This window comes from Erythranthe guttata, chromosome 10, assembly GCF_056151865.1.
Source record: "Erythranthe guttata isolate IM_541 chromosome 10, IM_541, whole genome shotgun sequence".
Classification (NCBI taxonomy): Eukaryota; Viridiplantae; Streptophyta; class Magnoliopsida; order Lamiales; family Phrymaceae; genus Erythranthe; species Erythranthe guttata.
Genome location: NC_142542.1, coordinates 12,610,335 through 12,636,819, shown reverse-complemented (window position 1 = coordinate 12,636,819; position 26,485 = coordinate 12,610,335). Strand labels below are relative to the sequence as shown.

The following is a 26,485-nucleotide window of genomic DNA, read 5'->3' as shown; positions in this document are numbered from 1 at the left end:
TCCATCACTTAGTATTCGCAACACTTTCGGGAGAGGCTAGCTTAGCTATCGCGAGGGGCGAGAAGGAGCTAAGGCCGCACGGTTTGTTGTTGAAGGAACAAGTCCGTGACAAGTGGTATCAGAGCCCGGCTAAGGGCTTTGTGTTGATCGAATTCTCAACGATGGCGAACGTTGAAGATATTTCGAACGTAACCGAGGGACGTGGCAGGGAGGCCCAAATAAACAACAAGAAGAAGAGGTACCACAACAAGGCTCGTGGGGAGAGTACCGTTAATGAGGCCGTGCTAACGGATCATGGCAAAAGACTTGAGAGGCTCGAGAATAACAACGTCGCCATAGCGGAGCTTAGTGAACGATTTGAGAAGCTCGAGCACGATACGGAAGTGTTGGAGAATCACGTCGCCGAGCAACTCGATTTGTTTAAAGATAATGAGACGTTGCGGGAGGAACGGTTGGATCGATTGGAGGCCATCATCCAATCCCTCCAAGAAAGCATCGAGGGGATGCGCGACGACTTGGCCTTGTGCAAAAAGGCCGCCGCTAATGGGAGCGCTAGTGTTACTCCGAGTCCAAGGGTGGACAGCCCGAAGCCAACGGGATTCAACGGCGTAAGGGACGCCAAGGAAGTTGAGAACTTCCTATAGAGGATGGAGCAATATTTCGAGGGTATCGGTCTAGTAGACGAGACGACTAAGGTAAGAACTGCTTCCCTTTATCTTTCCGATACGACTATGTTATGGTGGCGTAGAAAGTACGTCGATATCGAGAAAGACATTTGCCGAATCGATACTTGGGAAGAGTTCAAGAGGGAACTCAAGCGACACTTCTACCCGGAGAACGTCGTCTATGAGGCTCGAAGGAAGTTGAGGGAACTCAAGCAACGAAGTTCAATCCGCGAGTACGTGAAGGAGTTCACCACCCTCACCCTTCAAATTCCCAACCTTTCCGAGGAGGATCTCCTTTTCCACTTCACCGATGGGTTACAAGGCTGGGCCAAGCAAGAACTCCACCGACGAGACATCAAATCCGTCGATGAAGCTATTTCCGCCGCCGAGTCTTTAACCGAGTATTAACCGAGAGATTCGTTGCGGAAAGAGAAGTGGAACCCGACTAAAGGCGGATGAAAGAGACGGGACAATCATGGTCGGGACCATCGAGATAACCGAGACCCACGGCGAGCGTCAACCTCGAGGGGAGGAGACAAGCCATCCTCACGCCAACAACTTGAAGAGAAGAAGAAGTCGGTTGTACCTAAGGGAGGATGCTTCGTGTGCAAGGGGCTGGCTGCACGCGATGAGTCAATGTCCCAAGATGGGGTCATTGTCGGCACTCTTACAACAAGAGACCGAGCAAGGCACAAACAAGGGGCTAGGCAACATGGGATCGCTCCAACTTCTGAACGCCTTAAAAGCTAATCCGATGCCGGCAACATCAAGCAAGGGGCTGATGTACGTGGAGGCCCGCATCAAGGGAACCCCAGCAAAGGTGATGGTGGACACGGGAGCGACCCACAACTTTACCACCGAGGACGAGGCCAAGAGGGTTGGCCTACAGTGGACCAGACAAGACGGTTGGCTCAAGGCCGTCAACGCTAAGGCACAACTGCTCAACGGTGTAGCACGAGATGCGGATCTACACTTAGGCACTTGGAAGGGCCAAGTGGATTTCTCGGTAGCACCGATGGATGATTTCAAGGTGGTGCTAGGCATGGACTTCTTCCGCAAGGTAATGGCTATCCCGATGCATTGTTTCAATTCGGTTTGCATCTTAGAGAAGGGGACACCTTGCATGGTGCCGGCCATCAACGGCAACACTAAGGAAGAAAGCACACAACCAAGGCAACTGTCGGCCATGCAAGTTTCAAAGGGAGTTCGACGGGGTGAGCCGACATTCTTAGCCGCTTTAAAGGAGGAAAGCCCACTCGTCAACAAAGAGGAGGACGTGCCACCGAACATCCAAACCGTCTTGGAGGCCAACCAAGACGTGATGCCACCGAATTTGCCCAACAAGCTTCCACCTAGAAGGGAGGTGGATCATGCCATCGAGTTGGAGCCGGGAGCCAAGCCACCCGCCACGGCTCCCTATCGCATGTCACCGCCGGAGCTCGAGGAACTCCAGAAGCAACTTAACGAGTTGGTCGAGACGGCAAAGATCTGACCATCGAAGGCACCTTACGGCGCACCGGTCTTATTCCAAAAGAAGCACGATGGTTCTTTGAGGATGTGCGTGGACTACCGGGCGCTAAACAAGGTAACCGTGAAGAACAAGTACCGCATTCCTTTGATAGCCGATTTGTTCGATAGGCTTGGTAAGGCCAAGATATATACGAAGATGGACTTGCAAAAGGGTTACTACCAAGTCCGCATTGCCGAAGGGGGCGAGCCAAAGACAACGTGCATCACTCGATATGGTTCTTACGAGTGGCTTGTCATGCCGTTCGGGTTAACCAACGCCCCGACAACATTTTGCACTCTCATGAACAAGATCTTCCATCCATACTTAGATCGGTTCGTGGTGGTCTACTTGGACGACATAGTCGTTTATAGCGATACCATGGAGGAGCATGCCGACCACCTTCGCACCGTTTTCCAAGTACTTCGGGAGAACGAGCTTTGCGTGAAGAGGGAGAAGTGCGAGTTTGCCAAGGAGGAGGTTCAATTCTTGGGGCATATCATCGGGCACGGGCGACTCCAAATGGATGGAGCAAAGATCAAGGCTATCACCGAGTGGGAACCGCTGACTAAGGTAACCGAGTTACGATCTTTTTGTTGGGTTTCGGGCATGCGTACGCAGCGGAAAACAAAAATTTTATGCGAATTAAACGAGTTTAAAACACATAAGCACATGCCCGATAATATAAATCAATTAATTGCGTACCTTTGCGCTTCCAGCGAAATTAAATAACAACATACATGCTAATTTATTTAACCGAATTTAAATCAATTAACATGCTCGCGTTTAAACCAAATAACATGCTCGTAACAATTAAAACGATTTCACGTAACCACATAAAATCATACGAGAACGAACATGAATATATATATTGTTTAAACGTAAACGAATCAAGAACATGAATTCGTGTGTTTACCTCTTGAAGCGTGAGGTAGGAGCGCTATTCAAGTCGAGATTGCTACGGAAACCAATCCGTACAATCCGGGGCAGCAGCGGTGCAGCGGCAGCAGCGGCGAGACGGCCACGGCGGCGTGTGTATCTCACGCGTGGTCTTCGGGGCGGCGCGTGGGGTTGCGTGCGGCTTCGGCTCGTGCGCTGCTCCTCGATTCTTCGATCTTCGATCTTCCTCCTCTCGGATTTCACCTCGTATACTTCGATCTACTATACACGTGGCACTAGACACGTAATAGTTAGAAATAACGGAAGAAAACGAAAGAAGAAAAGAGTACCGAAAGTGGCCGAGAGAGAGAGAGAGAGGTGAGCGGCTAGGGTTTTGGTTTTTCTCTTGTGTCTTTGCAAGACCTATAAATCTTGTATTTATAGTGTCTTGCTTAAAACCCTAGCGGGCTTAAGTTGGACCGGGCCCAACAGCTTAAGTGCGCTAGTACTTTTACTTGCTCGTTTCTCTCAATCCAATTACCGAAAAATTGCAACGATTACATTTTCGGATTCATTATAAAATCCTCGTCAATACGAGTGTCAACTCTCATTTTCCAACTTTCTAAAAGTGGAAACCCTAGTTCAGTGCACTTTCTAAATTTGGAAACTTCCCGATTTAGAAAGTCCACTACAACGCTCGCCTATTCTTTTCCTTTTCTTATTCTCATTCGTAATTCCAAATTACGAACGTTGGACCCAATCGTATTGACTTCCAATTATGCAAAGATAAACTATTTTATCTCTGACCGTTTATTCAAAGATCTCATGTGCACGAGCAGTGTGACCCTCGATGGTTCAGGTGTAAGCTAGCCATGGGCCCACAACTCTTTGTGGTCAAAACTCGTCCCTTAGAGTTACGATTAAGATGAAGCTCGTTTCACCTTAATCACCCAACGAATCAAGATTGGCGTCTAGCAACTACGCGTCATGATTCCCTAGATACAAATGAAGTGCCTGCAAGAACCTTCAGATATAGTTAACGTACAGTACGGTCCCTTCGATACATATGTCCCGATCGAACTAGAGGCATTGGTTCATCGAGACCTCTTTATATGTTCGATGACGGTGCGATCGTTCCAAGTGTTGTAATCGTCACGTGCATGACTTAGAGAATCGAATTCTCTAATCATCACTTAGTCAGCTCTGGCCGGAGACTTAGAATGATTACAAACTTTCAGAACACACAGGACATCCAAGACTATTCTAGCGCTCGAATCCCCGACTACAATGCACAGACCTCCCACTAGATTTCGGACTGCACGAACACTGGCCCTTGGGATGGTCCTCGGTGGAACTCAGGGACAGGTCACGATACAGCTGGTCCTCTAGTGAAGTCACGGTGATATCTAGGTCATAAGGACTAATGGTGTACAACTATACCATAGATATCTCTACTCGATTATTGGGAACCACTTAGAGATTTCTAGGGTGAGGGAGTTCAGTGAACTCGTCAACTTACGAGCACCCACTTATGCATGCCGATATCACAATACCGTTTACTGATGAGATGCAGTACACATACACTAAGTGCTAGTCTTAATGGGAAAGGCCGATATCCTCATTAGTGGCGTAACCCTTCGACTAGGAACACGTTTAACAGTTATAATACTTAAGTAAATATCTCATGATCCTAACGATCAATTACTAGTACTAGTAATAACTGTAAGGACTATATCTATGCTTGTGACAAAGGGACAAAGATATAGAATGCCAAGGTGTTTTATCATTAATACGAATAAAGGTTCGTTTATTACAATAATAAATATGAAAGACCACAGCCACATGTTGGCTTGTTGGTCACCTACTCTAACAATCTCCCACTTGACCTTAAGCCAACTACCCATAAACCGCAATCCCATCGACTCTCGATGTTTCTCATGGACTGATCTTGGTAAAGGCTTCGTGAAGGGGTCTGCAACGTTCTCTTCCGAGGTGACTCGTTCTACCTTAACTTCACCTCTATCAATGATCTCTCGGATCACGTGATACTTCCTCAGAATATGCTTCGACTTGTGATGAGATCGCGGCTCCTTAGCTTGCGCCACGGCTCCGGTGTTATCACAGTACAACGGTACTGGATCACTAGCATTAGGAATGACACCCAACTCTTGGATGAATTTCCTTATCCAAGTCCCTTCCTTTGCAGCTTCGGATGTTGCAATGTATTCCGCTTCGGTAGTGGAATCGGCCGTCGTGTTTTGCTTGGAACTCTTCCAACACACGGCACCACCATTAAGCGTGAATATAAATCCAGAATTCGACTTTGAGTCGTCCACGTCCGATTGAAAACTAGAGTCGGTAAAACCCTCTAATTTCAATTCGGCACCCCCATAGACCAAAAATATATCCTTAGTCCTTCGCAAGTACTTGAGGATATCTTTCACGGCTTTCCAGTGAGCCGGGCCGGGGTTAGACTGATATCTGCTTGTGACACTCACAGCATACGCAATATCGGGTCTCGTACACAGCATGCCATACATTATGCTTCCTATGGCAGAAGCATAGGGCGTCCTTTTCATTTCCTCGATTTCACTAGGTGTTTGCGGACACATAGATTTCGAGAGACGAACCCCATGGGACATTGGCAATAATCCCTTTTTGGATTCTTCCATGCTAAACCGTTTCATAACGGTGTCTATGTACAGGCTTTGGGATAAGCCAAGCATCTTTCTCGCTCTATCTCTATAGATGCGTATTCCTAATACATAAGATGCTTCTCCCAAATCCTTCATTGAGAAACGTGTGGACAACCATGCTTTCGTTTGCTGCAACATTCCTACATCATTCCCAATGAGTAGAATGTCATCAACGTAAAGCACTAAAAATATCACTGCCTTCTTGTATACACAAGGTTCCTCCGGATTCTTCTCAAAATCAAACTCTTTGATAGTTGAGTCGAACCTAATGTTCCAACTTCGGGATGCTTGTTTCAATCCATAAATGGATCGCTGGAGCTTGCAAACCTTTTGCTCACTTCCAGAAGATATGAAGCCTTCCGGCTGCGCCATGTAAATTTCTTCCTCAATATCTCCATTAAGGAAGGCGGTCTTCACATCCATTTGCCATATCTCGTAGTCGTACCACGCAGCTATGGCCAGCAAAATCCTAATGGACTTCATCATCGCGACTGGCGAAAAAGTTTCCTCATAGTCAACGCCTTGCCTTTGAGTGTAACCTTTCGCTACCAATCTAGCTTTATAGGTCGATACCTTTCCATCCACTCCAATTTTCTTCTTATAGGTCCACTTGCAGCCTATAGGAACAATTCCCTTAGGTGGATCTACCAAGGTCCATACCTTGTTGGAGTACATGGAGTCCATTTCGGATTTCATGGCAGTCAGCCAATGTCCCATGTCCGCATCCGATACGGCCTCATTGTATGTTCTTGGATCTTGTCCAAGATCAACATGATCTTCATCATTTTCGAGGAGGAAGAACCTATCCGGCATTTTCCGAACTCTTTCGGATCTACGTACCGTAGGTTCAGGAGGAATATTAGTGGTTTGTTGTATTGGTTCGATTGCTTGTTCTTGCGTTTGAACTTCACTTTGTGGTTCTTGAACTACTTCAAGTTCTATCATGCTGCCCTTTCTATCGGATAGAAACTCCCTTTCCAAAAAGGTGGCATTTCTTGAAACAAACGTCTTTGCTTCTTTGACATAATAGAACTCGTATCCCATTGAGTCTTCGGGATACCCCACAAAATAGCACAAGTCGGATTTACTATCCAACTTGTCTCCCACTAACCGCTTCACATAAGCGGGACAACCCCATATCCTAATATGTTTGTAGTTGGGTTTCCGGGAATGCCAATGTTCATAAGGTGTGGATTTAACTGCTTTGGTGTTAACTCTATTCAGCAAATACGCGGCAGTACGAAGTGCATGACCCCACAAATATGCCGGTAAGTTCGTGAACCCCATCATTGATCGAACCATATCTAATAAAGTTCGATTCCGACGTTCGGAGACTCCATTAAGTTGAGGAGTTCCCGGTGGAGTCCATTGGGATTATATCCCATTCTCTTTTAGATAGTCAATGAACTCGATGCTCAAGTATTCTCCACCACGATCGGATCGCAGCTTCTTAATACTTCGTCCGAGTTGTTTTTCCACTTCGTGTCTAAAATCTTTGAACCTTTCAAATGTTTCAGACTTGTACTTCATCAAGTACACATACCCATACCTAGAATAATCGTCGGTAAAGGTAGCGAAGTAGTTATATCCACCCTTCGCACTAACACTTAGTGGACCACATACGTCTGTATGGATCAAATCCAAAAGACCCTCGGCTCGTTCCATTTTCCCTTTGTAGGGTGATTTGGTCATTTTCCCTTTAAGGCAAGATTCACAAGTTTGTAGTGATTTCACGTCCTCCAAAGAGAACAATCCTTCACTGACAAAATCGTTCATCCTTCTTAAAGAGACATGACCTAATCTAGCGTGCCAAAGTTGTGCGGGGTTTTGATCTATCTCCTTACGTTTTGCTGATATAACATTAATAGGTATTTCATTTGGATTTAGTTCATACAAGTTGTTTAATAGTCGTCCTTTGCAAATCAAATTCTCATTCTTTTGTATAATGCAAATCGAATTTCCAAAAACAAAAGTAAAACCTTCAATATCTAATACAGGAATAGAAATAAGGTTTCTAATGAGGGATGGAACAAATAAACAATCGTTCAAAACAATAGGAAAACTAGAATCCAAAACATTTAAGTAAATTGTGCCAATGGCTTCAGCAGCAACTCTTGCTCCATTCCCCATCCTTAGGAAGGTCTCACCCGCTCTAAGTCTTCGACTTCTTGTCATTAGCTGCAAATCATTGCACAAATGTGAGCCACAGCCCGTATCCAATACCCAAGAAGAAGAGTTGACAGACAAATTTACGTCAATGAAATACGTACCCTTTTCAGAACCTTTCTGCTTCAGGTAAGCCTTGCAGTTGCGGCGCCAATGTCCTTTCTTTCCACAGTGATGGCAAGCATCATCAACTTGCTTGCTAACCTTTGCTTTGGGGCCCCCACTACCTTCACCCACTTCGAACTTGCTGTTTGGGAAGGGAACTCTTTCCTTTCTCTTCTTTTGGAAAGAACTCTTCTTTCCAGAAGTAGCAGCAATGAGAACAGATTTCTCTTTCTTAATGGTGGACTCGAAGCTGACCAACATGTTCATTAACTCATCCAAGGGAGGATCTAGTTTGTTCATGTTGAAGTTCACTATGAACGATTCATAGGAACTAGGGAGAGATAACAGGATCAAATCCAACGAGAGCTCGGCTGGGAGGGTGACATCAAGATTCACTAGCTTTTCAAGGAGAGTGATCATTTTGAGACAGTGCTCGTGGACCGAAGTCCCTTCGCGTAGTCTTGCCGTGATCAACTCCTTTGTAGCAGCGTACCTCGATGCCCTAATATTCTCACTATACATGCTATCGAGATGGGCCTTTATGTCGAAAGCATGCATGTGAGACTCATATTTCCTCGCAAGCGCGGGCCCCATGGCGGCTATCATATAGCACCTAGCATGAGTGTCATCTTTCTTCCAAACTTCATAAGTTTCCTTCTCAACATCAGCCGCTGTGTCAGGTATAGTGGCGGGAAGTCTCTCGTTCAAAACATAGAGACGCCCCTCAACGGTTAGTACAAGCTTAAGACTACGCAACCAATCTAGGTAATTAGGGCCATTGAGTTTATTGTCGAGGATTGACATTATGGGATGCTTAGACATGATTATCTGAGACATATAGAGAAGAGGATTATTAGAGATTCGCGTTAAATGATTGTTACAATTAAATGTTTGGACTTATGTTATTTAATTGTTCTCCCACTAATTTTATCGAGTTCCACTTCCCTCTAGTAGACAAACGAGAAAACTGATTTTTCTTAATGGGCTTTAGGTCCAATAGACAAATATAACCCGTAGTTAATCTAGCCCGATTATATTTGCCCAAAGGTAGATCACAATCAATCATATCCACAATATGACCCTAAATTAATTTTCCTCACACTTGATAATGACCTAAGTTAATCTCGCGAATATCAAAATCGTCGTGTGTCAAGTCTAACCTACCAATCAAAGATGCTCATAGAACTTGATTATGCCAAACTAATGCAGTCCCTAGTTAATCTAGCCGACCACGTTAATTCAACATAACCCTTTTCTATGGCTACCTTCATCGCTATGTCAATTGAATTACAGCTTACTCTACCATAGCACTCCCCGCTAACACGGCTTACTGCACTATAGTAAAGGGCTACACATAATCCAACCGTTAACTCAACAGATTGGGTTTTTTCTTTATAGCATGAAATGATTCTCAATTAAATTAAGAATGAGGAATTTTTATTAAAATTTTTTATCTCATCAGAAGGTTTGGATTGGTCTATGTGATTCCTACATCTATGTTCTCTAAAGGTATATGGAAGCGCATAATTAATTACATTAATTAATTATCGAGTTTTTCAAAATAATTATAGAACCTCAACTAGCATAAATCATTCAAATAATGTGGAGGTACTACTAATTAAGTTGAATCATAATCAAAATTATGAATGTGTTCTATTAATTGAAATCAATTTAACAATTTAAATTAATTAATTAATCTAACACCTATTTACTAAAATAGATGGTTGTCGATCCAATTATCTAATTGGGATTAATTGAAAATAATTTTCCAAAAATTAAAATCAATTTGTTTTAAGTTTAATTTTAGAAATCTGAAATATTTTTTTTTTTTTTTTAATTTTCAGTGAATCGGTTCGGCCCAACCGGTCTGACCGGTTCGGACCGAAGCGGTCCGGTTCTGCCCGGTCCGGTTGACCCAAATCAGTGGGTCGGATCAGTCGGACCGAGAACCGGTCTGACCGACCCGAATCCACGTAGATTCGGTCAACTAGATCGCACACAACCATCGAACCGGTCGGTTCGACCGGTTCGATCCGAACAATTGAAAAACCGAAGTTTTAAAATAATTTCAGATCCGATTTTCCAATTTTAAACAATTTTAAAGCTGGAAAAATTCTAAACAATATTTCAAAAATATTTTAAACTTACGAAAACTCCCAATTACATAATACAACAATCACTACTTTAATAAATCGAACATGCACAAAATCATGGCATATTAAAACGAACGCAATTAATTGCGCAACGAGCTCTGATACCACTGTTGGGTTTCGGGCATGCGTACGCAGCGGAAAACAAAAATTTTATGCGAATTAAACGAGTTTAAAACACATAAGCACATGCCCGATAATATAAATCAATTAATTGCGTACCTTTGCGCTTCCAGCGAAATTAAATAACAACATACATGCTAATTTATTTAACCGAATTTAAATCAATCAACATGCTCGCGTTTAAACCAAATAACATGCTCGTAACAATTAAAACGATTTCACGTAACCACATAAAATCATACGAGTACGAACATGAATATATATATTGTTTAAACGTAAACGAATCAAGAACATGAATTCGTGTGTTTACCTCTTGAAGCGTGAGGTAGGAGCGCTAAGCAAGTCGAGATTGCTACGGAAACCAATCCGTACAATCCGGGGCAGCAGCGGTGCAGCGGCAGCAGCGGCGAGACGGCCACGGCGGCGCGTGTATCTCACGCGCGGTCTTCGGGGCGGCGCGTGGGGTTGCGTGCGGCTTCGGCTCGTGCGCTGCTCCTCGATTCTTCGATCTTCGATCTTCCTCCTCTCGGATTTCACCTCGTATACTTCGATCTACTATACACGTGGCACTAGACACGTAATAGTTATAAATAACGGAAGAAAAAGAAAGAAGAAAAGAGTACCGAAAGGGATCGGCCGATTGGTGGCCGATTCCGGGAACGGCGGAGTGGTGGCCGCGGGGAGAGTGGCCGAGAGAGAAAGAGGTGAGCGGCTAGGGTTTTGGTTTTTCTCTTGTGTCTTTGCAAGACCTATAAATCTTGTATTTATAGTGTCTTGCTTAAAACCCTAGCGGGCTTAAGTTGGACCGGGCCCAACAGCTTAAGTGCGCTAGTACTTTTACTTGCTCGTTTCTCTCAATCCAATTACCGAAAAATTGCAACGATTACATTTTCGGATTCATTATAAAATCCTCGTCAATACGAGTGTCAACTCTCATTTTCCAACTTTCTAAAAGTGGAAATCCTAGTTCAGTGCACTTTCTAAATTTGGAAACTTCCCGATTTAGAAAGTCCACTACAACGCTCGCCTATTCTTTTCCTTTTCTTATTCTCATTCGTAATTCCAAATTACGAACGTTGGACTCAATCGTATTGACTTCCAATTATGCAAAGATAAACTATTTTATCTCTGACCGTTTATTCAAAGATCTCATGTGCACGAGCAGTGTGACCCTCGATGGTTCAGGTGTAAGCTAGCCGTGGGCCCACAACTCTTTGTGGTCAAAACTCGTCCCTTAGAGTTACGATTAAGATGAAGCTCGTTTAACCTTAATCACCCAACGAATCAATATTGGCGTCTAGCAACTACGCGTCATGATTCCCTAGATATAAATGAAGTGCCTGCAAGAACCTTCAGATATAGTTAACGTACAGTACGGTCCCTTCGATACATATGTCCCGATCGAACTAGAGGCATTGGTTCATCGAGACCTCTTTATATGTTCGATGACGGTGCGATCGTTCCAAGTGTTGTAATCGTCACGTGCATGACTTAGAGAATCGAATTCTCTAATCATCACTTAGTCAGCTCTGGCCGGAGACTTAGAATGATTACAAACTTTCAGAACACACAGGACATCCAAGACTATTCTAGCGATCGAATCCCCGACTACAATGCACAGACCTCCCACTAGATTTCGGACTGCACGAACACTGGCCCTTGGGATGGTCCTCGGTGGAACTCAGGGACAGGTCACGATACAGCTGGTCCTCTAGTGAAGTCACGGTGATGTCTAGGTCATAAGGACTAATGGTGTACAACTATACCATAGATATCTCTACTCGATTATTGGGAACCACTTAGAGATTTCTAGGGTGAGGGAGTTCAGTGAACTCGTCAACTTACGAGCACCCACTTATGCATGCCGATATCACAATACCGTTTACTGATGAGATGCAGTACACATACACTAAGTGCTAGTCTTAATGGGAAAGGCCGATATCCTCATTAGTGGCGTAACCCTTCGACTAGGAACACGTTTAACAGTTATAATACTTAAGTAAATATCTCACGATCCTAACGATCAATTACTAGTACTTGTAATAACTGTAAGGACTATATATATGCTTGTGACAAAGGGACAAAGATATAGAATGCCAAGGTGTTTTATCATTAATACGAATAAAGGTTCGTTTATTACAATAATAAATATGAAAGACCACAGCCACATGTTGGCTTGTTGGTCACCTACTCTAACACTTTTCTTGGTCTAATCAATTATTACCGGCGGTTCATAAAAGGGTACTCGGCACGAGCGGCGCCACTTACCGACTTACTGAAGAAGAACAAGACGTGGGAGTGGTCCGACTCATGCCAAAGGGCGTTCGAGGACTTAAAGGCAGCGGTGTGCCAAGAGCCGGTCCTCGCCTTACCGGACTTTGGGAAGTCGTTCGAGTTGCATACGGACGCTTCCGACTTTGCAATTGGAGGGGTCTTGATGCAAGAGGGGCATCCGATCGCCTTCGAGAGCCAAAACCTCAACGAGACGGAACGGCCCTACATGGTCTAAGAGAAGGAGATGACCGCCATCATCCATTGCCTTCGAGTGTAGCGACACTACCTATTAGGAGCACCGTTCGTGGTCAAGACCGACAACGTTGCCACGAGTTACTTCCAAACGTAGAAGAAACTCTCGCCAAAGCAAGCACGGTGGCAAGACTTTCTAGCGGAGTTCGACTACGTTTTGGAGTATAAACCGGGGAAGGCAAACGTTGTGGCTGATGCATTGAGTAGAAAGGCCGAACTCGCAGCCATTAGCTCGACAAGGGGGAACTTTGCCGACATGATCCAAGAAGGGCTCGAACATGACCCCATGGCCAATGAGCTAATCCGACTCGTCAAGGAGGGCAAGACGAGGCAATTTTGGGTAGAGGACGGCCTACTCTACACGAAGGGACAGCTACTCTTTGTTCCGAAGTGGGGCAGCTTGAGGAAGGACCTCATAAGGGAATGCCACGACACCAAGTGGGCGGGGCATCTGGGCCAAAGGCGGACAATGGCGTTGCTCGAGACGGCCTACTTTTGGCCTCACATGCGGGACAGTGTCGACGCATATGTGAAGACTGGCCTTGTGTGCCAAGAAGACAAGGAAGACCCGAGCCGAGGAGAGTCGCATCGAGCACCACCCATCACGACTAAGTCATACGATAGGGAGATCGAGGAAGTGCTCGGCCGACAATTGAAGCGACGTAGGGGAGTTCCACCGAGTATTCAATACCTCATCAAATGGAAGGGATTACCCGAGTCCGAGGCAACGTGGGAAACGAAGGAAGACTTGTGGCAATTTCAAGATCGTCTCCACTTGTTCGAGGCAACGAGGACGTCGCCGGAATAGGCGGGGGAGGATGTCACGGCCCGCTAGTTTTGGCCCAACCCCTTGCCAGTTTCCCTTGGGTTGGGGAGGTTAAGAAGACCAAGATTTAGCCCAAATAGGGTTAGGCCCAAGTTGGCCCAAATGTATAGAGGTAGGTAGGGGTAGGTAGAGATATTTTAAGAATTCTTTGGAGTGTTCTAGAGAACCACTCCCAACCGTTAGATCAAATAGATCTCCACCGTCCATTGAGGGGGTGGACTAGTATAAATAGAGGTAGGGTCCTCATTTGTAATCATCCAAGAAATCCAACAAGCACTCTAGCAATAAAGTACTTTTCCTACAAACTCTCTTATCTTCTTAATTTCTTTCTTCGTTTCCATCACTTAGTATTCGCAACACTTTCGGGAGAGGTTGACTTAGCTATCGCGAGGGGCGAGAAGGAGCTAAGACCGCACGGTTCGTTGTTGAGGGAACAAGTCCGTGACAGATGTCTCCAATATAGCAAACGAAGAACGAGCAAGCAATTACCACATCACAAACAGCAAACGAAATTTGAAGATTTCAAAACAACCCGAAGTCCCTTGCTATGCATACACGATGCAATATTTGGCTAGGTTCATTAATTTTTTAATTTTTGGCTTTAAAATTTGCCGATGTATTTTAATTTCAGAATTCTTGAGATTTTAGAGGGGTTGATACGGATCTTTTGGGATAAAAATCAAGTATTAAGTTGTCTTTTATTTTAGGATCTTATTCCATATATTATAAGGGGTATTTTAGATACAATAAGTGCAATGAATTTAATTAAAATAGGGGCTTATTAGTTGGATTTATAGACATAAAATCTACTCTAGGAGGACCTATAGCAAATTGCCCCTATTATAATATATCAACACATCTGAATGCTTGAAGAGAAGTAATCGGGCATCGTTTGGTTGTCAAAATTAAATTAGCCAAAATAAGATTAAAAAATGTAATAAAATCCCATTGTATAATTGGATGATGGAAGATCCAATAATAAATCTCCCTGAAAGACAAGATAAAACCATGATACAATAATATTTTCAAGTAGACCCCACAAGTTATTGATGATACCGAATATCAAACATAGTCTAATTATTTAGTTAATCATGGTAATCTTCCTAACTAAACGAAACCTCAGCTCATAAAATTATTTCTTATTTATCTTTGTGTAAAGGAGTTCAATTCAACAAAATAATTAATTGCTTTATACACTAAGGCCCCGTTTGGTTGCCAAGATAAGCTATAATTAACTAAATAGTTGGACTTAATTTGATGTTTGGTATCTTCAATAAATTGTCGGGTCGATCAGCCAAAATTATATAATCATGGCTTATCTTGCCTTCTAATGAGTTTTTTTTATTCGACGTTTCAGGCTCCAATAAAATAATTGGGTCTCTTTAGATTATTTAATCTTATCTTGGCTAATCTTATCTTATCAAACAAACGGGGCCTAAGAAGAGTTTTCAGTCTAACTGATGATACGATATGTTGTGTATCATAAGAATTCTGTACTAAATCTGAGAAAACTATTCTTTATTAATAAATCGCTAGCACAAGATAACTATTTAATGATAAAAAAAAACAAATCCTAGAATCCTAATCTAACAAGAAAATATAATTACCTATACTAATTAAATACTTAATAATCCTCTAATCTTATATATAAAACGAAGATATTTTGACCTATAACCCTAAACCTAAATTTAGGGGTAATTTTGTCCATCTATATCAACAGTTTTTTTTCTTTGTTGTCAGCCCATACCTTTTTCCCGCATATCCGGTCAGTTATTTTGGAGCAGTTTTCTAGAACGTTTTCCTACAACTTCCCCACAATCCCAAGTAATCCTCCACTACATACCGAATGAAATGCCATAAAAACAAAGGAACGTAAGAGCTCCAGCCTAATATCCATGACGGATATCCATGACGGCTGTCTTCGTCGCCATCTGTAATCTCTTGCTGCAGATCCTTCGACGACTGACTCTGGAAAACCATAACCGTAAAATCTCTCTCACTCTCATACATTTCAGTCAGATATTATTCTTTTTGTGATGTTGCTGCTATTTTCTAATGATTCAATTTTTTGAATTTTGGACCCTGCTGCTATTTTCTAATGATTCAATTTTTTGAATTTTGGACCCCAAAATATTACGCGTTTCGCTGGCCCATTAATTTTTTACAGTTTTCCTTTATCATGAACGTTTTGGATTTTGCCCCTTCTTGGATTGTTTTTAGTGTCTCTTTGGTTACATTGTGGAGCAAAATATGAGGTCTTAAGGTTACAACATTTGTATGCACACCTATCGGACTCCAGGTTTTTTGCCCTCGAAAAATATTCGAAGGTTGGTATCTATTATGAATTTTGTTAGTTTGATTTCTACATGTTTGTTTACACTCTTGAAAGTATCTGAAAATATACGACGATGTGATTATCTTCAATTAATTTCTCTGTGTCGTCCTCAAATGTTGTTTCACAATGAATTAGATGCTCATTGGCTTACTAGATGTTTTTGCAGTCGAAGAAATCATGTTGACTATATTGGTAAATAACATATTCTATTGCTTGATTTTCTTTTTCAAATAGTGGTATTTCACATTTTTTGATTATCTCAAGCAATATATATATATATATATATATATATATATATATATATATATATATATATTGCCTTGCGCAATTATTATTGAATAATAGTGCCTTTTTTTGTTGCAAACGAAGTTCATCCGTGATGGTTTATCATGGAACTTCGAATGAATTTTTTCCTGTGTTGATTTTGCAACTTCGAATGTGTATTCGGGATTGCGAACTTATATAGCAGCGTTTTTTTATTATTTGTTGAAATCATCTTCCCCAAATTATTTTTGATATTTTGTACTTTCATGCTCATTTAAATTGCAAAACAAGTTCGTTCGTGATGCTTTATTTGGGATTTCGACTCCGTTTATTCCCTGAATTGATTTTGCAACTTCAAATTTGTTTATGCGCATGAATATTCAGTTGTTTTATGTATTATTTAATTTAAAAAAAAAAAGACATAAAGCAGATATGTATACATGAACTTATGATATGAGATTCCTAACTTTTGCCGACCTGATTTCGAGTGTTTTTCTTGGGAGTATCGTCTCTTCACTAGCAATTTAAGCGACAATGCCAGTGAATATGTGATACTCTTCTACCAAAGGCATTGTAGAGCTTTTATAAATAGAAACAACTTCAGTTAAACTTTATCCCAAGAGTCATCTCCTTCACATGTAGTGATTATTGTTGTGAAAATTTATAAATGTTATGTGAAATTTTTACAATCTTTTATGTAATTGTAATGAAAATATAAATATTTTTTTACGTAGTCGCAGTGAATGCTAGCTCATGACCTGCATAGCTATTTGAGGTTGTTGAGGGACCATGGATTCAGAACATGAGATTGTGATAAGTTGTTCTTCCACATGACTAGAGCATTTGTTTTTTTCTTGCTGAAGCTGATTGATGCCTTCAAAGGAACAAGAAAGTTAGCAGGAACATATGAATAAATAAAGGTGAAGCTATATGGGATGTGTTCGTGCTAGCTTTGGTCAACGGTACTGCAATATGTATAAATATATATATAATTTGTCTAAATATTTCCTAAAAATAAAACCAGTGTATGAGTGTGACATTTTCTATACTGCCGATAGAGAAAATAAACGCACCAATGAGGAAGAATTCCCATGGTAGTAATGGAATAAATTACTTTCCAGAAAAATTGGTCTAAATGTTTATAATTTGTGTATTTCTTATTTATTAAAGTCTATGTTTTTATACTTCTAACCATTGCGTTCCTTTTTTTTTTTTAATCACAATAGCATGTACTTGGAATTAAGAAGTTGTAGATGATTTAATAATTGTAACAGATTTTCTCTTAGACTTGCACAATTCTTCGTATCACAAAAGATCTTATCCGAAATATGTTATGCGTACGAATTTAGAGCAGTTGACTTCTCATGGTGTATTATTGAAAGTGGTGTTGTGTTTAAATTTCAATAATTTTGGATGAACATTTTAAAGAGAAAATATTTTTCTGAGTTGTATTTCAATTTCTATTCTTTTTTTTTGAACAGTTCAAGAGAAAATATTTCTCCAAGTTGTGTTTAAATTTCAATGTTTTTTAATGAGCAGTTTAAGGGAAAATATTTTTTCGAGTTAAGACAATGACTATGTCTCATTCTTTACTTAATGAACTGAGCAGTGTGTTCAAAATTCATTATTTAAAACATATTTTGTATTTTAATGGATAAATAGGGCAATGAACGATTCTTCTTGGTTGTAGGCGGAAACGAACAATTGTTGGTCATATTCAATCAATGACCGTAGCTTGAGGAACCTCTTATTTCTATAAATCTACTTCTATGTTAATTATTAATGGAAGAATATAAATTTTGCCAAAATTAAATTGTGAGACAGTCTTTCTTTGACTCTTCTCAGATCTACTACACTGTTTTGTACAATGTGTCACAACTTCTCCAAATATGAATCTTGACTCTTGAGGATTCTGAAACAACGAAGATTTGACAAGTGACGATATGTTGGACTTCGACAAGCTGTGGAACCTTAGGTTTGATTGTTCAATCGTGTGGCGTTATTTATTCTCAATTATTTAATTTCAATTGTTTTGTAATGGTACCCCGTGCAACGCACAGGTATAGTTACTAGTCATCCTAACTCTAAATACACATACGGCTATATTCAATATAAATATACTATGCTAATTAATTAATAATAAAAATACTAACTAAACAATTAATTAATTAAATAATATAATAGATTGTATATCGTTAACAACTGAACTCCGAAACGTAATAAGATTTGAATCTCTCTTCCTTATAAATCTTGCCTTTGAGGTTAAAAAACCTTGTTCACCAAATACAATCTTTTGCACAAATCAAAACCGCTGTGGAATAAGAATGAATGAATCAAAACCCAGATCTCAAACCTCCGACGTGCCGCCTCCATCTGACATTTGTGTCTGTTCTACTTTATTAACGTCGATCTTAATCCTTTTCGGCGTTATTATTTTTCTGTTCAATAGTGGGCCCGAGGACACATTTCCTGCTGTCCAACTGTCTTCCGTTTCGGTTTCCTTACAAAACATCAGATCCAACGATTCCCTTCTTCATCTTACAACACTCGCAAACTGGAAATTAGGGTTTGCCGTCGACGTTAACGGCACAATTAGGTCGGCGAAATACGACAACTACGCCATCAAGGACTCGTACGTCTGGGTAATCTGCATGTCTGGGAATTGGACCGGAACCCTAGTTAAGACAATCGGCCACGATTCGGGGAACGTTGTTAATGTCGGTGCGACGTTAGACACGTTGCTGCCGAATTACGGTCGTCCTCAGTTGATTAAAGGACTGCCGCTTGAGTTCGAGGCTATGTTACATTTGTGGTATACAGGATGCAGATTAGACGTTGTGTGCGAGAATGTGACGGTCGCGTTTTCGCCGAATGCAACTGAAGGGGTTATGACTGGAGGGCCGAGATTGTGTGGCATCAAGATACTTCGATTTCCGTAAGATTTTTCTCTTTATTATTATATTCTTTTTCGTTAATTAATAACGGTTGCGGATTTAGTTTGTTCCATGATATGATCGGTGTTTTTTTTTTATCTCGACTTTTATTTGTGATTACCATAGAAATTCTTGTCTACTTTTACTCCTTTACTACGTTTTCATCATGATTGTGTTTTCATAATGATTGTGTGAGAAGATAAAAATACTCTTACCAACATAACCCTAAGCCCTCTCTTGCTCGCCTCTCTTTCCCTTGCCGGAGAAAGGGGCACTGTCCGCACGAATTTGATGTAGGAGAAGGCTCGACTTTGGGTTTAAAATTGCTTAGATAGACAAGGAGTTAATTTTCGTGTCATACATGGTTAGAAAGATCTTAAAGTCTAGTTTCTAACTAAAAAACGGTTTACATAACAAAAATTGAAGGAAGAAGCTATGCTCAGTTTTTTAGAATTTGTAAATTAAACTGCTTTGATTGACATGGAGTTAATTTTGGTGCTATGCATGGTTAGAAATATCTTGAAGTCTAGTTTCAAACAAAAAAATGATTTACAAAACAAAGGTGTAAGGAAGAAATTATGCTATGTTTTCTAGAGTCTGCCAACAGGGCATATATAGTCATTCATAGTCAGTATTGACTTTAATTTGTGAATTTATTAGTTATTGCTTGTTGTTGAATGGTTTTTGGTTAGATGATCTATGCTATGTCTGTCTGATGATTATATTGTAATTAATGTTCGCTTGTGCTTTGAAGGAGTTCATGAGACTTGGCAACAACAATTTTAATGAGTAGGCGAATTGGAGAGCATCAACTCTTAGTAATATGTAGTCATATACACGATATGTAGGTTGTAAGTTTTTTTCTAATGTAAAGTGATATTGATGGTTGTTTTAGTTGAAGAATTTATACATGTGATTTTTTGGATCTATTTGTGTGAACTACAAGTTGACTTATAATAATAACAAGGTTCACATTGTGATTTTTCTGTGGATGTCGATTGGATTGTTTTCGTAAGTAATAGGCGATCTACGTTTTTTTTTATATAATTTGGGGGTCAATTTGCTACAAGTTCCTCTATATTATAATTTATGTGTATAAATTCAAGTTAATTTTTTTATATTTTAATAAATTAATAATTTTTATTGTGTCAAAAATACCCTTAATCAAATCAAATCAAATCCACTAAAAACCATTTTATCAAAACAAATTCCTAAACATCTCTCTTGCAAATATTAACACAAAAATAAATAAATTCGTCAAACAAATATACTATTTATTGTACAAACTCATACTCTAAAAACGGCACCGCCGTCGCGCCACCGTCTATCGTGAACTGCAAATGGCAAACTGACGCCTATGACTCCCTGAATTGCAAATAGCAAACAGAAAAATTAGAATTTGTATTATTGAATTGCAAATAACAAAATACTAATGATTCCGCCAAATGCAAACAACAAAGTGAAAAGAAAAAAATCCAGAATTTGCATTATTAAGTTACGAACAAAAGACTACCCATGAATTCGCCAAATGCAAACAACAAACTGAAGAAAAAATTTAAAACGAGAAAACAATATGTAACTTGAAATTGCAAAATTCCAAAATGAAAACAACTAAAGAAAAAAAACCGAGGTACTCACCCCAAACCCCTTGCCGCCAGCCCTAATCCCGTCACAAACCCTAGAATCGCCGCCACCGTAGTAAACCCAATCAATTGAGTGCAACCATTCAAAGCCCTCGGTGATGATGGTAGGGACCAAGGCGGTGGTAAGCAGAAGGTGGATTCGAACGTCGGTGAAGAGGTGCATCAAAATTTGGTGGGTCGATTGCCGTAGAACCACCACCCAAGATTGGAGCGAGAATCTCCTGAATTGCCTTTCATCGTAACAATTGGAGAAGTATAAATTAAATATCAACAAGAAACTAGGTCTCCAAAATATCAAACGATTTTTTCAAACAAAGAACAAGCAACATGCCCCACAACCAAAAAACAAACGAAAAATATTTGGTTAGAGTTTGTTAAAGGTTATAGCTATGGCAAGATTCAAAAGTAAAGAAAAAAAATCGGAATCGAGAAAGGGAAGAGAGAAAGAAATTGATCAGATTTTTTTTTTTAAAAGATGCTTATCGGAAAAAAACAACACAGAAAGTAAGAGAGACACATGATGGAGAGACACGAGATAGAGAGGGATAGAGATGAGAGATTACATAAAGGGGGAGAGAGAGACGTGAGATTGCAGAGAGAGGGAGAGTGCGATATACGAAATTTACTTTATTTTTAGTTAAGGGTGTTTATGTCTATGTACTAATTATTTTATTTTATTTATATATGTTTTTCTTTTGTCTAATGACCTAAACCTATACTCATGTAATTTGTAACAGTTAGAATCTCCACATATATAAGTCCAAAATAAGGGTTGTCTAGCCAATTTCACCATAAGTATATTGTGTTGATCGCATTACTCTTTTTTAAGTTTTAGGCAAAATGATTTTTTAGTGTCGTAAGTTTACTAGTTGAGAGATTTAGTCTACTATATTTTAAAATCAGAATTTAGTCCTATATATTATTAAATTTGAGATTTTTGGTCCTATGAAATGTTGGGCTATATACACTATATATCATGCCCAATGTTATATTTGGTAGTCATGGGTCAAGCCCACGATACACTTCTGACCGAGCATGGTATCCTACACTTTGGCTGATAATGGATCACAACCAGAAGCACGGATCCAATTTCCAGGTCCAATCTGCATTTTGGTATTAAAAATAAAATTACATATGTACCCTTGAGACATAAGTAAATATTTCCCAAACTCTTAACATCTGAAATACGTTCTTCATTTGGCGTTGAAGATTTTCTTTTTATTTGCTTACAAAATTTATCTCGTCTGCTTATGCAGATCAACAAAGCTGGACAAAACTCGCGTTTAGAGAATTGAATGTGCCCACACAAACTATAAAATAAACTTTACCTTCAACCGTATTTTCTACATTTCAGTAGGGTCATGAACAACATTTGTCGTTTTATCCATAAACCCCTGATGTAGAAATAATGTGGAGAAAAACAGAGTACCTTCTTTTTAACTTATGAAACATTGTCATGTCAGTCTTATATGAGATATTTGTACCTAAGTCAATGTTTACGATGCCGCGTGCCATAATAATAGCATGTGAATTGGTAGCTATACAAACAACATTTTTCATTGCTTCAACTTTTAATGATTGAACAAAAAATTGTCTATTTCTTTAGTCCAGGAAATTGTATAGAAAAGGGACTCCCGTAAGGTAAGGAGAGGTGAATTGACAGAAGAGGGACTCATTTTACAGTTGTATGGGAGAATTGAATGGTTTGTTTGATAGCTCAATGTTAAATTGCCTTTATTATACACCGGCTTCCATCTCAAATTTTCAAGATTTTCATTATGGAATGATATTCTAAGATTACTATATATGTATTTATCATAGCTTTCTTGACAGAACTTTGTTTTTGCAAGATTCTCATTATCAAATTTCAACTTTTCTTTAGCACTCAACGAGAGTAGTTGAAGAAGAAAAAAAAAAGATTGAGAATATAAAAAGATCTTTGTGAAAAGAAAGAAAAAAAAACAGAATTAGGTAATGGTTGTTTAAATGGCAACATACTACATCATAAGCCAAAAGAATTACCACTATTTTCTCATTCTTTTATTTTACGAAATATGTGATATTAGTATATGAAAAATATGAGGGGCAAACTTGAAAAGTAAAAATCTAATCATCCATTCAGCAAATCTAACCAAACAAAATATATATATGAGTGGAGATATTAATAGTTGTACTCTATTGTACCAAACACAATATACACAAGCATGAATTGCAACATAGCCATACAAATCCTAATGTTGCCTGTCTAATGCATTCTCATCATTTGCACCAAACGAGCCCTATAAGTATATTTTGTTGATCGCGTTCCTCTCTTTTAAGTTTTAGGCAAAATGATTTTTTTAGTCCTATAAGTTTACTAGTTGAGAGATTTAGTCCACTACGTTTTAAAATCAGAATTTTAGTCCTGTAAGTTATAAAATTTGAGATTTTTGGTCCTGTGAGCTGATATAACAAGTAATTTAATGATTGATTGAATGAGTTGGTATTTAATGTATGAAAATAAATAGATTATAAATAAATTCAATGATGTGGCTGATGAGTAGGACAATTTTGGAGTGAAATTTTATTCTCAATGTCAAAAGGGATTATTAGTAAGAACCCCAATACATTAGGATAAATGATGATGGATCCATCCTCTTTTCCATTATTTGTCATACCCCCTACTAATTAATTAAAATTAATATTTTATTAAATTATTATGCATTATTCCTAAGTTGTCCTTCTATGTCTTGTCAAACCCTATTTTTCTTTTCAGATAACCTAACGTTTTTCCACTACCGCTCTTTCTCTTTTCTCTCCCCTTCTCATCTCTCAACGATTTCTCTCATGTTTTGTCGTTCTATTTTTTTCGCCGACTTTCTCCCTCTTCTATTCCCTTTCATCGGCGCTGCCATCAAGGCTAATGAAAATTGTATAGTGTTGGAGCAACCGGATAATAATAATTGGACCATCGCCGACGGATTTGTTGATCACATGATCTTATCATTGGGCACACGATCTGTCGATCTCTCCCCTATTTTGTTCTTATTCTCTCGCTTCCATCTCTCTCTACCACTTTCACTACAAAGCCATCAGAGGAAGGATAGTTCTGCCATAGTTCTTCCTCGTCTAGGTCGCCCGATCGGATTATGTGTTTTGTGAATATGAGTGTTCAGTTTCACCATAGGCATCCACAAAAAATAACTATTCAGATGTATGGAGATCTCGCATGCAGTGATTAATACATGTACAAATTTACTAGCTTAATCAGAATTTAATGCTAATTCATTTTCAGATGATGGTGGCTACAACTTCAAAATCGAAGAGGAGGAAATTCGGACCTTCATAAGGAGAATATGAGATTCGAGGTGGAAGACTTTGGCAGAGTTTATTCATTTTGTGATGGTTCAATTGATTTTTTTGTCTTAGTTGAAGGATTTCCACCAGTGGATTGGTGGAAGATCGTGTTTTTATAGACGTATTTGCTCAATTATATAGTAGTTTTCGTTGCAATTGGGGTGTTTACTTTTCTAGTAGATTTCGATAAATTGTAGTTGTTTTCGACGTTTTGTAGTTGATTTCGACAATTTTATTGTCGGTTTCAATTTTTTTTATAGTCGAGTTCGATAGTTTGTAGTTGATTTCGACAATTTATAGTTGATTTTGATTTTTTTTATAGTTTATTCGGGAAAGAATGAAAAAAAAATTCTTATTAGTAATTAAGCAATTGATTTCAATTTTTGGTAAACTTGTTGAACACTACAATTTTGTAGTTGTTTTACGATAATTTTATAGTTGATTATGAAAAAATATGGAAGAAAAAAATTAAATTGTAGTTGATTTATGAAGTATTATAGTTGTTTTCGGAAATTTATAGTTGTTTTTGTAAATTTATAGTTGTTTTCGGAAATATTGTAGTTGATTTCAGAATTTTTTTAGTTAATTCTAAAAAAAATGAATTTAATTTTAATTTTTTTTTGTTCTTTTTTTTTAAAATCTGTTTTAAGTAATTAAACGAAAATAAATTAAAAAAAGGAAATAAAAAGTCACTAAAATGGTGGATAATGGGTAGTGACAGAGGGAGGGTAAATTTTGGAATTAATGAAAGGATGGGTCTATCACTAATAAGTGAAAAGAGACTGGATCCAAGTCAAAAATGATAGAGCTGGTTCTCACTAATAGCCCCATGTCAGAAACACGAAAATTGGGGAAATTAACATTTTCATTTAGGAGCAATTTGCTATAGGTCCCTCTATATTATTATTTATGTGTGTAGAACCAAGTCAAAATTTTCATGTTTTAATAAATTAATAGTATTTATTGTGTGCCAAAAATACCCTTAGTTAAAATCAAATCATCAAATCCTAAAACATCTCTATCAAAATAAATTACCAAAAATATCTCTTCCAAATATTAACTAAAAATTATATTAATTCATAAAAAAAATATACAATTTATTTTACAAACTCATACTCTAAAAATGCTACCGATGACTCCGGAAACTATGACGCTTCCCACGACGCCTGTGACTCTGTGCACTGCAAATAGCAAACTGAAAATTAGATTTTGTATTATTGAATTGCAAACAACGAAATACCTATGATTTTGTCATATGCAAATAGCAAACTGAAAAAATAAATCCAGATTTGCATTATTAAATTGCAAACAAAAAATTACCTATGACTTCGCCAAATGCAAACAGCAAACTGAAGAAAAAATTCAGCAGAACTTGCATAATTGAATTGCAAGCAATAAACTACCTATGACTTCGCCCAATGCAAACAGCAAACTAAAAAAAAATCATCATCATTAAAAATTCAGCAGAACTTGCATAATTGTTTATGGAACACATTGCAAACAACAAAAATATTAAACAAAGTGTTTGTAAAATGTAACTTAAGACATACCTTGCAAATTGTAAACTAGAGGAATCGAATATCAAACTCAATTCTTCAAACAACAAACGAAGTTAAACCAAACCGCAAACCAAAATTGCTAACAACAAACAATGAGAAGATTCTACATACGGGAGACACAATGCGAAATTTGGCTAGAATTTTGGATTTTAGATTTTTTTTTTAGGAGAGGGGAGGGGATGTTTGTTGTCATCTTTGAAATCATCTCATAATCTAAAAACATCCATGTTTTTCCTACATGAGAGAGAGAGAGAGAGAGAGAGAGAGAGAGAGAGAGAGAGAGAGAGAGAGAGAGAGGCGTGAGTGAGATACAAAGGGAGAGAGATGATGGATTAAATATAGGGTGAGAGAAACGTGAGATTGGAGAGAGGATATATAAGATTTGTTTTCTTATTAATTGAGGGTGTTTATGTCTATATATTAATTATTTTATTTTATGTATATTATTTTTTTGGGTCAAAGGACATATACCTATATTCATCTAGCAACTAGGATCTCTATCTATATAAGTCCAAAATAAAGGGTGTCTAGCAAATTTTCCATAATATGGTAAATATGACTGTACTACACTATATAATCGGAATTTTTAAGTTGGAAATGTAAAAAACTGACAATATAAAGAAAGAATATGTCTACTGGTGATATAGTCACATATAGTCATATTAGACTATAGTCATATTCAACTATAGTCATATTAAAAAAAATCAAATTAAAAAAAAAATTAACAAAATATTTTTATTAAAATAATATTAGAAAATAAAACATAGTAAAA

The 26,485-nt window shown here is 38.9% G+C and overlaps 2 protein-coding genes across 2 annotated transcripts; both read left to right on the top strand.

Annotated features, from left to right (window-relative positions):
* Positions 1–647: 647 nt before the first annotated feature.
* Positions 648–1,073, top strand: LOC148767551 (uncharacterized). The gene has a single exon (XM_088824666.1). It carries the CDS (start codon positions 648–650, stop codon positions 1,071–1,073), a length of 426 nt encoding a protein of 141 aa, XP_088680792.1.
* A 17,384-nt stretch (positions 1,074–18,457) lies between these two features.
* On the top strand, positions 18,458–20,100 carry LOC148767550 (uncharacterized). Its single transcript, XM_088824212.1, has 2 exons — positions 18,458–19,177; positions 19,930–20,100. The coding sequence occupies exons 1-2, from the start codon at positions 18,567–18,569 to the stop codon at positions 19,937–19,939; spliced, it is 621 nt and encodes a 206-aa protein (XP_088680338.1). The 5' UTR covers positions 18,458–18,566; the 3' UTR covers positions 19,940–20,100.
* Positions 20,101–26,485: the final 6,385 nt, after the last annotated feature.

What these genes read in the sequence shown, in the direction of transcription:
- LOC148767551 (XM_088824666.1), top strand. Translation starts at nt 648, where the DNA reads ATGGAGCAATATTTCGAGGGTATCGGTCTAGTAGACGAGACGACTAAG.
- LOC148767550 (XM_088824212.1), top strand. Translation starts at nt 18,567, where the DNA reads ATGAATGAATCAAAACCCAGATCTCAAACCTCCGACGTGCCGCCTCCA.